The sequence below is a fragment of the Macrosteles quadrilineatus genome, unplaced genomic scaffold (assembly GCF_028750875.1).
Source record: "Macrosteles quadrilineatus isolate MER2022 unplaced genomic scaffold, UCM_ALF_1.0 Scaffold_1__1_contigs__length_201487025, whole genome shotgun sequence".
NCBI lineage: Eukaryota > Metazoa > Arthropoda > Insecta > Hemiptera > Cicadellidae > Macrosteles > Macrosteles quadrilineatus.
This window is the reverse complement of record NW_026542594.1, coordinates 104,390,707-104,403,936: the sequence shown is the minus strand read 5'-3', so window position 1 is coordinate 104,403,936 and position 13,230 is coordinate 104,390,707. Positions and strand designations below refer to the sequence as shown.

Below are 13,230 nucleotides of genomic sequence, written 5' to 3'. Positions count from 1 at the left end.
CCAAACGACCAAACTATACCCTACTATACTATTCACCACAATAATAATTCACACTAACAGTCTACACAACTACAACTTTAAGGTTTATGTGAAATATCTTGAGGTATCTGCAAAAATAACAATAAATAGTTGCCTAGGCAGCAGTGACAATAAAACAAGTCTATTGTAATGCATACTGCTTGTGTATTTAATATACATAAGCGTTTTATGTAAATAGGCAAGCAGTTGGTTTTCGGCCCTAGGGGTCGTAAAACCGGCTCGATCCCCAATTGACGATGAAAGCTGGTATTGTCAGCAATACATAGCTTTCGGCCTCCAATTAACGTTTGTAAAATTACTAAAAACATCAAAGTGTGGTGAAAAATATATTTTGTAATAGTTTAAAATGTGTTACATTACAATCTTACTAATATTATAAATGCAAAAGTTTGTGTGTTTGTTTGTTTTGTTTGTATGTATGTTTGTTTGTTTGTTTGAAGTTCCATCACGCATGAACTCCTGGACGGATTTGGCTGAAATATGGCATGATAATAGCTCACATTCCTGGTTAACATATGGGCACATTCCTATCTCAAAAATCCTTTCGGGCTCCGCCCCAGTGGCTCGGTAGTTCCCCATGTTAACCTTATGAGTACCTTATGTTAACCTTGATAAAAAGGGAATTAAAAAAGTTAGTCAGCTGTTTCATCCAAAAAAGTTGGTTCTAACGTATGCAAAAGCATTAAAAAGTTATAGGATTACCAACAGGGTGCAGAACTATTATTTTTATTTTTTTATTTCATGAAAACAGCTAATTTGAACTAAGCAGCAACAAAAAACTGTAATACACAATGAGAACTGTCAAAGTAGGATTGTCTACAGTTATGCTTATGTTTTTAATTTCATGAATAATTTGTGATATTTTGCGATTTTTTTATAATTTACTAGCTGGCCCGACAGACGTCGTCGTGTCCTAATGTGGTTTTATGTCAAATGCTCGTTCATTTTCAAGATGAGGTCGTTCGCATGGCTCAATCACGTCCTGGTTGAAGTTCGTTCGCTACGCTCACTCACCTTTAGGTTGGAGCTCGTTCGCTGCGCTCACTTGCCTTCAGGTTAGCTCGTTTGCTACACTGACTCACCTCCAGGTTGAAGTTCGTTCGCTACGCTCACTCACCTTTTGGTTGCAAATTAGCTATTATGAATTTAAAAAAAAAATAGTGCTGCACCCTGTTGGTAAACCTATTAAATTTCTGATGCTATTGAACATCACAGAATCAAATTCTTTAGTTGAACCAGCTGTTAAGATTCTTAAATTCCATTTAAATATGAATACTCATAAGGTTAACATAGGAAACTCCAGAGCCACTGGGGCGGAGCCCTTTTGACGGATCTGCACCAAACTTCACACAAACCATCCGTAAATAATGCTTAATAATACCTGAAAGTTTCATTACAATCTGTTGAGCGGTTTTGGAGTCCATAAAGGACAAACAAACAAACAAACAAACAAACATACAAACAAACATACATTGGATTTTATATAAATAGATTTTTATCTATTGTTTAGGTGAAGCGGTAGAACGATGGTAGAATGATGTGTAATACATAGTATACCGTAAATTTAAAGAAGCAAATTTTATCAAACTGAGTCCTCTCCCATTGAAAACGCAAAGCTTGAGTATAACTTCAATAATTATTTTACTTATATGCCAACCCAAATGGAAATCAGTGACGGATTTCCCACTAGACGGGTGCTGCCGCTTACGGGCGCCTCCGCTACCACGTTAGTCTGCCGTATAGGCGCGACCACCACGCGACGGCACGGCAGTGACGCAAAACGACAGTCAAAGGGCACTGACATATTTAAGGAATTATTTAAGTGAAAATACAATAAGGCAAATGGAAATTTGTTTAGTCTGCAGTTTGTGCATTTTCAAACGTAGATAGATATAGCTCTTCGTATGTATTTGTGCACAGCTGTTTCAAACTGCTTAGCAGAACGTTAATTTTCTGTTCTAAAAACGATCAAATCTTGCCTTAGATCCAGAATGAACGAAGATAGATTGATGAATGAACTTATGAACAGTAGTGGTAAAATAAAAGTTAAAGACTTAATAGATGAGTTTGCAATGGTTAAAAGTAGGAGGGAACCATTGTAAAGACACAGAATAAAGACTATACAAAGATATTAATGTAAAAAGATATAAGTTTATATAAAGTTGTTATTTCTTATATTCCAGTCAGTAGGCATACTGTATTTCAATAAAATGTATTTTAAACTTAAGTTTGTGAGATGGTATACCTTTTCAAATTTAATTAAATCCAAAAAATAACTTACAGTGTTTTTTATAAAACACTGCATTATGGACTTGTTAGACTTAGTTTATATTTTTAAAAATAATTACTTTTTCACCACACTATCACCACACTATGTGTTTAGCCGTTTTACAAACATTAATTGGAGGCTGAAAGCTACATATAATTGCTGTCCAGGAACGAAATGGCAGCTATCATCATCCTTTTGGGCCGATTAGGTTTTTACGACCCTAGGGTCACAAAACCAGCTGTTCGCTTACTTACTTAAAACATCAAATTATAATAAAATACACAAGCAATATCCATATGCATTTTATGTCACCGCTGCCTAGCAACTTTTATAGCTGGTTCCTCTCAATATTTATTCACATTTAACATTAAAGTTGTAGTTGTGTTAACTGTTAATGTGCATTTATTGCGAGAAAATGGCAACTTAAGGCCCAATTTTGTAAAGTGTGGTGAAAAATGGCGTTTGTACCACGGGCCGAAAAGGTTTTGTAGCTCTCGACTATGTCTTTAACTTACAGATGTCTGAAGGGGGCGGCACTAAGAATAGTGCCTAGGGGGTGAAATATTGTATAAATCCGTCTCTGATGGAAATGTTCCCCATTCAACTGTCTTCAATACTTAAAGCGGCTCCTTGTTTCTCTTTTTTAAGCTTTGTTTATTTTGTTTGTGTACTTAGGCTCGATATAGAGCAGGTTGTTTGCTCATTAATGTATTTTAAGAGGAAAATCACATTTATTGTAAAAATCATACAATCTTTGCTGTTTTGATTTTAATTTTAAACATGATGAGATATACGACATACCCTTCCATACTCTTCGGTGAACCACTTGGAGATTTGCTGTCTCTGGTTGTTGGATCTCTTGGTCAGAATGTCAATGATGGCTTGTTCATCAGTTCCCAACCCCTTCATTGCCTGACGCAGCGCTGCACCGTCCTCAGCAGCGTTGAAGCCACTGAACGGCACCACAGTTGGCTCTGGCTGTACAATAATTGCAAACACGACAATGCCAATGACTAATTCATTACTTTATAGTGATAGATATTTTCATACAACACCCAGGCCCACAGTTTGCATTTGATGTGCTATGGGCCCAAAAGATACTTGTGCCCCTCTCCACCTACCTTGTGGAGGAAATGTTCTCTTCCTTGCGCCCCCAACAAACCTAAAACCTCTTGGGGCCTATTTATAAAAGCGCCCCTGACTTAACAATTAAGTAACAATTAAGTAACTTTACAATTAACTATATACTACATCAGTTCTAACATCTAGGCCTATATAATTAATACGCTACATGAAACTTTGTCGGTTGAACTCCTCCGCCATTTCGTAACCGATTTTATCCATTGACGTCTCATTGAAAAGAGCGTGTCGCGTAGATTTGCAAACTGGCCTTACATTTTTGAAAAAAGTCTGTAAGCCAGACTTTATCAAACGCCTGGGCCTATTAATAATGGAAGAAACTGTGATTTTTTTATTTTTAGTTTTTTAGTTTAAATATTTCTTAATATTTTTGTCATTAATTTAGGTTTTAGTTAGCCTAAGTTTAACTTAAGTTAATGTTTTTTGTTAATTAACTGATCATATAATATTTTTTCATATTTATAGTTTTATTAATTAAACATTAGGCCTATATAAACATGGAAACAAATCAATTTTGAAATCGATGGTTACAACAGACAAAAATTGTATAATCGATATGTCGAACCGAACAAGTATTCATTCGATAATATATCGTATGTTCTCAATGGAAGTGTACCCAGACATTTTTTTAAGATCATAGGCAAGGTACCGTATTGCAGTGAGGAGAATGGGATTTAGATATACCGGATAATCTCTTAGTTCTAGGTTCTAGGTTACTTGGCAATGACCTTTCATACAGAATAGATATCTAGGTTAATTTTTTGTAGGTAAAGATTGGTTGTTGGTATTGACATTCTGTTCAACATACAACTACATACCCCCCCCCCCCCTACATACAACTAACTACGTTACCTAAACAACTACCAAATGTTTCCACAATACCTGAGGAGAAACTAAGTTTAAAGAAAAATGTGTTGAGATGTAAGTGATAACTAACTAATGTAAGTTAAATACTAGTGAATGGGAGATAGTCAGATAGTGGATAGTAAATTAAATGATCGAGTTTAGAAAAATACTCACTCTATAGTAGTTCATAATGGATTCCTAAGCAGCCCTGAAAAAGAAGTAAACTTAAATAAATACAATATAAACCTAACCCAACCCAACATTAAGTTATTTAACTTTTGATAACATTATGAATGTTTACAAACATGTATCATTAATGTGACTGTGACTACACATTTAGTTCAACTACTTTAATATATTGTCATGAACCCTATATGAGATGAAGCCTATATTGTCTTCATCTGATCCAAAAGGACGATAAAGGCTATAAAGGTGTAACCATAGATCAATACTCACTCTATGCCTTAATCTCTAGCTTTCTTGCACAGGCCACCACTGAATATGTCGTTAATATTTCGCTTTCAGAATAATTTATGTTTTAGGAGTGATCTAAGTTGATCCCCAGGTAAGTACTGAGGTAATTTATTGTTGTATCTATTGATTTTTTCAAGGGTTTTATAAGATAACTTAAGTTACTGGAGTCTAAACCTTCGCTAAATCATCATGATGTTGTCCCCTGGCGCTGCGGAGTGGGGGAAATGATTCTCCCTCCACCTCCCTCCCCTCTAGACGGCGTCCAAACAAGCCCGCGTTGTTTTACATGCATATGATATACCTATTCTGCAGTTTTTCAATAAGTTAAAAAATGAGTATTTATAAAATTAAACTGTCATAAACTAACCTAACCAACCAAACATGCTGATTATATAAAAAAATATACAAAATAATAATCGAATGAAGGTTTACTAATCGAAAAAATAGTTCTGTTCATAAAATAAAATTATAAATGCCTTGAATTCAATTTTAGAATTTATTAATTTTAAAATTAAACTGTCATAACCTAACCAAACCAACCAAACTTGCTGATAATGAAAAATCGAACAAGGTTTACTAATAGAAAAAAAGTTCTGAAATTATAATAGCTCAAATTGAATTTTATAATGTTTTAATTAACAAATTAAACTGTCATAACCTAACCAAACTAACCAAACTTGCTGATAATGCAAAAATCTTAGACAAAAAGTTAGTGCTACCGAGAGGTTTCGAACCTGGTACCTTCAGATCCTCAGCCCGGCATGTTATCCATTAGACCACCGAGGCCGGTGGCTACAAACGGTATCGTTGCGGTAATGGTGTTCCCTCAGCCAATAGAATGCTTTGCTTCCCCCACTCCGCAGTGCCAGGGGACAACATCGTGATGATTTAGCGAAGGTTTAGACTCTAGTACTTAAGTTAAGCCGTGTTTACACTATGTAACTTGTTTATAAAACTTATGTTATATAACATGTTTAACAAAATGTAACATGTTACATGTAACTTCATGTTTTATAACTTAAGTTAATTTCATGTTTAAAAAACCAGTTTTTCCTTTCCCGCACGAAGTCGGTAAAGATAAAAGAAAATGTGTAAGAACTTGTTACATGTAACATGTTACAAGAACGTGTTTTACTACTTGTAACCTGTAACAAGTTACAGAAGTACAGAACGCCGTTGAAATAGGTGGTGGGGGAGGGGAATCAGTCACTCAGTGGAAGTCTGTGGTTGGTAATATGTTAGTTTGTTAGTTTTATTGTGTTTATCTTTTATCAGTGATACTATGGCTGAGTGGTGCCAGGCTGATGTGTTCAGGCTCATCGAGGAATATCGGGAGAAGTCCTTGCTGTGGAATCCAATGGATGAAAATTATAAGAATAGAAATAAAAAGTATGATGCATGGGTGAAACTTGACAAACCTTTGGAGTGGAAACGGGGGAATGTAAAAAAAGAGGAAACTGATTGGCTAGCACTGTACTTATTTTGCGCTTGTAAAGATGGGCGTACCCAATACCGTCTTTTAGCCTGTTTTTTGCAGAACTTATCACAATAAAAGCCGCAGCAGCAAGTAGAACATCGTCATCTGTAGTAGGCCCTAGCCATTATGACTGCAGATGGAAACACAGATGTTTTTGTAACTTGTTACAAATTTCTTTTGTCCATCAAACCTTTGGTTAAACAACAAAAGTTACTTAAATATACTTAACCTATTTCTTAAAAAAAGTTAATGATATATTATATAAGTAGGCCTAGGCCTACTTATAACTTACTTAAGTTATAACTTATATATGTTACAACACATGTAACAAGTTTAAGTTTTAAACAAGTTACAAGCAGTGTAAACACACCTTTAGGCCTATTGTGATGTGAAGAAAGTAGCTTGTGTCTTTTTATTTTATTTTAATTGACTTTAAGTTATCTATGCATTATTGTACATGTTTTAGGACAATAAATAATTTGTGTTTGTTTGACTTTACCATTCAATAAAATACAGTCCCAGTTAGTTTTGCAAGAATGCAAGACTAACTTAAACAATTTCAAAAATACCAATGAAACAGTTACACTTTTAACTTAATTCATAAAGTAGTACGGTGCCGACGTGGTCGTGTGTAAAATATTTATTAACTTATAAGCTGGATGAAATTAATTGTGTATAGCAATTAAAGAGACAATAAATTTTATGGTTACAACATGCCAGCATCGATCTCTATTCATGCCAGCTACTCCCCAGACCCATGCAAACTAACTGGTGATAATAGATAATAGATTATAGATTCAACAATGAAAATAATTCACGGAAAACGGAAGATGCTTTACCATATTGTTACGGTATTGCCAACCCACACCCACAAGGCATGACACGGGTTAACAACAATTTGGGCTATAAACAATTAATCGTAACAAGTTATATCTAAGTAATTAAACTAAACTTACCAGCAAGTAATTATATCCTCAAACGTACACGTAACGGAGAATATAGAACAGCTACACTCAGATTTGCTCGTCCACGTCCACTCCACCGGCGTTGGGGTTATTTTTATTACTTTCACTCACCACAATTCTATCTAAGGCACACCCACTGCAGTGTAGCCAACTGTAAGACGTTGGCGTTGGATCGCAGCACGAAAAATCCCGATGCGCGGACGTCACTGACGCCAGGAAATTTCCATCAGCTGATGTCAGGGCGAGTAAAGTGAAACCATTACCAACAGAACAAACAGTGATGTCCCGTGTCCTGCGCTTTCAAGTTCAAGGTTTCATTTTAGTCGCATCGCCGCATACGCAACAACAACAACCAGAACCAGAACAGAACCCACAACCATACGTTCACATCTCGCCGTTTCGCCATGCCAATGCCAGTCCAAGCATGATTATGAAATGTGGAGGTAGGATCATCGATGTGGGAATTATTAAACATCGATAGGTAGGATGTGCGTGCGGTAAATTTAACTTTCACAACACTTTGTTGTTTTGAAAGTAACTCACAGAAACGCATTTTTTTATCTTTGACCCACATTATCGGATAGATTGTGTCAATTTATTTAATATACAATTTTTACTAAACTAATATTTTGTCTAGGGGAGGTTACCAGGCCACTTAGCTTTTTCGTTTTCTCGACTAGTGTAGTTATTTGCAAAATGCTAAAGCTAAGCTAACCTATTTTGATTTTACGTAAAGATTATTTTAATTAAAAATATCGTTTTAAGTGCTGATCAAGTGATGGGAGAAGAATAATCCAAATACCACCGCCAGAGCAATCGGCACTCTGCAGACTAAGCGAATTTCCATTTGCCTAAATAGATTTTTACTAAAATATTTCCTTGAAAATATCCAATTTATTTACCATTGTACCAAATTTCATCAAAATCAGATCATTTTTGCTCGGGGTTATAGTGCTAACCGACATATGAATTTGAACGGATGGTGTTTTGGCCTCTCATAATACAACGTTTTATTCTATTCTTGGAATAATTGCCACACTTTTGGCCTCTGGCACCTAAAAACGAAAAATTAAATCAGTCCCCCCCCTGGGTCCAGGTCTTACCACGAGACCTGCAACTGCAATAATACCTTACTGTATCCCCTATGTGGGAAATCCACTACCCGGGAAGTTAATTCCCCTTCCACTTTCACAATCTAAGATACCTACATTCGCATGGTCGCCATTTCAGTTAAAAGTATTTGAGTGCACTTCTTTATGGGAGTATTTCATTTGGTCCAAAATCGTTTGGTCCACAAATTGTAAAACAGTTCGTTTGGTCCAAAATCGTTTGGTCCACAAGTTTTAAAACAGTTCGTTTGGTCCAAAATCGTTTTATGATCCAGTTGGGGAGTATTTCATTTGGTCCAAAATCGTTTGGTCCACAAGTTGTAAAACAGTTCGTTTGGTCCAAAATCGTTTGGTCCACAAGTTTTAAAACAGTTCGTTTGGTCCAAAATCGTTTGGTCCACAAGTTTTAAAACAGTTCGTTTGGTCCAAAATCGTTTGGTCCAAAAGTACAGGCAAAACCAGAATTACAATTGTGTATTGTGGAGTAAACTTATGAAATAGACTAATAGACTGTACGTTTCACTGTGGACCATTCGATCGGGTCGTTTTATTCAACACTCTATTACGAGTTCGTTTGGTCCAAAAGTATGAACTATTGCGTCCCTCACATAGAAGGCGTTCAAATAATCGCCGTCACGTCGTCAACCCAACCGCCTGCCTTCCGAGGCCTATTTTGTTGTTTTGTGATATGTTTCTAAATAATTGATATGTTTGCATTTCTATACACGTACATATACATATATTTATTTATATATAATGTGTTTGTGTAATGTTTACTTTTTATCCCCAGTCAATCTTAAAACAACGCGTTTTAATTCCCTAGATTTGTGGATAAATATTGACTTTGATTTGAGTTTGCATTTAATGTTAAACAGATGGTTTATTTTTTAATCTTACTAATATTATAAATCTGAAAGTTTGTGAGTTTGTGTGTGTGTTTGTGTGTGTGTGTGTGTTGCTCAATCACGCATAAACTACTGGACGGATTGGGCTTAAATTTGGCATGATGATAGCTCACATTCCCGATTAATATTAAAGCATATTATTATCCCAAAAATCCTTTCGGGCTCCGCCCCAGTGTGGCTCTACTGGCCCAGATGCTACTGCAAACCATCTGTCAAGATATAGGTACTACTGTAATTTAAGGTTTATGTGTTTGGATGTTATTAGACACGATAAGAACACAATGAACTTCTTCTGCAGATGAACAATCTGTTGGTTACGAGAAATATAAGCCGAATTAATAAATGCCACAATTCAAGCGCATTAAATTGACTCTGGTCTGAGAAACTGTTTATAGTATGGAGTTTGGGCCTTTTAGATGTCACCATCTGGGTAAGTAACTTTGAGAGATCAATGATTTTTGTTGCTGAGTAGCGCCAGTAAACATGCGCATCACTTCTTTAGTTGAATAACATTCACTGACTCCATTGTGTATTCTTTCACTAAGCTGAATGAATGCATCAAAGTAAACTCTCTAAAAGTAGGCCTATGTAATAAACTGGAATTTAGGATTAATAACTTAAAATAAAACGAACCGATCGAATGGTCCACAGTGAAACGTACAGTCTATTTCATAAGTTTACTCCACAATACACAATCGTAATTCTGGTTTTGCCTGTACTTTTGGACCAAACGATTTTGGACCAAACGAACTGTTTTAAAACTTGTGGACCAAACGATTTTGGACCAAACGAACTGTTTTAAAACTTGTGGACCAAACGATTTTGGACCAAACGAACTGTTTTACATCTTGTGGACCAAACGATTTTGGACCAAATGAAATACTCCCCAACTGGATCATAAAACGATTTTGGACCAAACGAACTGTTTTAAAACTTGTGGACCAAACGATTTTGGACCAAACGAACTGTTTTACAACTTGTGGACCAAACGATTTTGGACCAAATGAAATACTCCCCAACTGGATCATAAAACGATTTTGGACCAAACGAACTGTTTTAAAACTTGTGGACCAAACGATTTTGGACCAAACGAACTGTTTTACAATTTGTGGACCAAACGATTTTGGACCAAATGAAATACTCCCATAAAGAAGTGCACTCAAATACTTTTAACTGAAATGGCGACCATGCGAATGTAGGTATCTTAGATTGTGAAAGTGGAAGGGGAATTAACTTCCCGGGTAGTGGATTTCCCACATAGGGGATACAGTAAGGTATTATTGCAGTTGCAGGTCTCGTGGTAAGACCTGGACCCAGGGGGGGGACTGATTTAATTTTTCGTTTTTAGGTGCCAGAGGCCAAAAGTGTGGCAATTATTCCAAGAATAGAATAAAACGTTGTATTATGAGAGGCCAAAACACCATCCGTTCAAATTCATATGTCGGTTAGCACTATAACCCCGAGCAAAAATGATCTGATTTTGATGAAATTTGGTACAATGGTAAATAAATTGGATATTTTCAAGGAAATATTTTAGTAAAAATCTATTTAGGCAAATGGAAATTCGCTTAGTCTGCAGAGTGCCGATTGCTCTGGCGGTGGTATTTGGATTATTCTTCTCCCATCACTTGATCAGCACTTAAAACGATATTTTTAATTAAAATAATCTTTACGTAAAATCAAAATAGGTTAGCTTAGCTTTAGCATTTTGCAAATAACTACACTAGTCGAGAAAACGAAAAAGCTAAGTGGCCTGGTAACCTCCCCTAGACAAAATATTAGTTTAGTAAAAATTGTATATTAAATAAATTGACACAATCTATCCGATAATGTGGGTCAAAGATAAAAAAATGCGTTTCTGTGAGTTACTTTCAAAACAACAAAGTGTTGTGAAAGTTAAATTTACCGCACGCACATCCTACCTATCGATGTTTAATAATTCCCACATCGATGATCCTACCTCCACATTTCATTTGACCCGTGCGGATTCTTATCTCCTGTGGTGATATGGGCAAAAATATTTATCCAAACATTGTGGACAAGAGGACTTCAATGGGACACCCCTCCGACCTATTGGGGCAATGGAAGTTCTTTACAAAACAGTTATATTTACTTGAAAATATAATGTTGCCTCGACATTTTAGAATGTCCAATTCAAGTGACATACAATATTGCACGGGTTTTGCGATGCCAGTGAGCTTGCTTTCTCAGCCTGTGTTTATTTACGTGTTACTGACTCCGACCATAACACGCATATTTCACTAATTGTCGCCAAAACCAGAGTAGCGCCTCTTAAGCGTATTTCTCTTCCCAGACTCGAATTGTGCGGGGCGCATTTACTCGCCCAATTAATGCATTTTTGTTGTAATAATTTCTTATCAAAGCAAGTGCCACTTACTTCCATTCACGCCTGGACGGATTCTACTGTAACTTTAAATTGGATTTGTACCCAACCATACAAGTTAAAAACGTATGTAGCCAATAGAGTATCTCAAATACAAGAATGGATTCCCGCTACAGCTTGGTCACACGTCTCATCTAACCAGAACCCAGCTGATTGTGCTTCTCGCGGAATATTTCCGCAGGATATTATTTCTCACAAACTCTGGTGGTCAGGACCGCAATGGCTCTTATCAGATCAAGATAACTGGCCTAAAACTCGGAATAAAGAAATCGATCCCTCAGAAATTCCTGAGCTCAAAATAACACATAACAATACACTTGTTACTTCCTTACATTGTAAACTTGACCAAGATTTTTTGTCTAAATATTCCTCCTGGAGTAAACTTGTGCGTGTAATCGCCTTTGTTCTTCGCTTTATACACAATGCACGACATCCAGCTTCCAAACTAAGCGAAAATCTATCTTCATATGAGCTTCAAAATTCTGTAATTAACATATGCAAGATAGTTCAAATCAATGATCTTAACTCTGAAATTGAAAGTTTAAAGAACAATAAAATGTGTTCTAACAAACTGAAACATCTCTCGCCTTTCATAGATGAAAGTGATTTGATAAGAGTGGGAGGTAGGCTTAAAAACGCAAAAATAAGCTCTAACGCCAAACACCCGATTCTACTTCCTAAATCTCATAAGATTTCTTCATTGATAGTGGATTATTTTCACTTAAAATACCTACACGCTGGACCTAGTCCAGGACCTGACTAGGGTTCTGTGTGCATGTCGTGTATAGAGAATTTTGCTTTTGCATTTCAATATAGGTGTCTTAGGAAGTGTTTTCCACTCGGGTGTCAAGTTCGTACCTGGTACGTTTTCGAGCTATGACGTCATAAAAATGGCGGCCATTGATTTTTTTAAATCGTATATTTCGCAAACTATTTGTCGGATCGGAATGAACTTTTTTTTGTTTGAAAGATAATTTTAAATGCTACCTGTTTTACATTTACACATTTGTTGTATGTTTAGTACATTCTTCGTAATTATGCAAAAACCTGTATTTTTAAATATTTTTGTGTTATTTTTGCTTGTAACGTTTTATTGATACAATTTATCAAAAACCACCAATGAAAAAAGTTGTAGAACGTTTAAAAACCTTTACAAAAATACCAAATTCGATATGGTTTACTCAAAAGATAACGTCAAGAAACTAGATAAATCTCATAAAAACACCAATTTTGGCGCAAAAACGCCTATTAGTCCGGCATCTAGGGCAGTTCGCAAGTCTTATAAAGACAGTTTTACCATTCAATGTTGATGTATGTGTCTAAATAAGTGTTTTCAACTCGGGTGTCACGTCTGCACCCACTGCAGTTTCCGGTTATGACGTGATTAAAATGGCGGAAAGGGCTATATTAAAAATAACTATATTTTACATACCATGTATCGGATCGGAATGAACTTTTTTTTGTTTGAAAGATAAGTTTACATGCTATCATTCTTACATTTACACTTTTGTTGTATGTTTAGTACATTTTTCGTAATTTTGCAAAAACCTATACTTTTAAACATTTTTGTGTTATTTTTGTCAATAACGTTTTATTGATACA

The 13,230-nt window shown here is 35.8% G+C and overlaps 1 protein-coding gene across 2 annotated transcripts in view; it reads right to left on the bottom strand.

The window, feature by feature from the left end:
• Window positions 1-7,336, bottom strand: part of LOC129003699 (annexin B10-like) — a 53,615-nt gene extending 46,279 nt beyond the window's left edge. For both annotated transcript variants that reach the window (XM_054432024.1, XM_054432084.1), the window contains exons 1-3: window positions 7,202-7,336; window positions 4,469-4,502; window positions 3,110-3,286 (exon numbers count right to left, since the gene is read on the bottom strand). In XM_054432024.1, the coding sequence (XP_054287999.1) occupies window positions 3,110-3,286; window positions 4,469-4,483 (192 nt within the window). In that variant the 5' untranslated portion in view covers window positions 4,484-4,502; window positions 7,202-7,336. The remainder of the gene's footprint in view (window positions 1-3,109; window positions 3,287-4,468; window positions 4,503-7,201) is intronic.
• Between the last annotated feature and the right edge of the window lie 5,894 nt (window positions 7,337-13,230).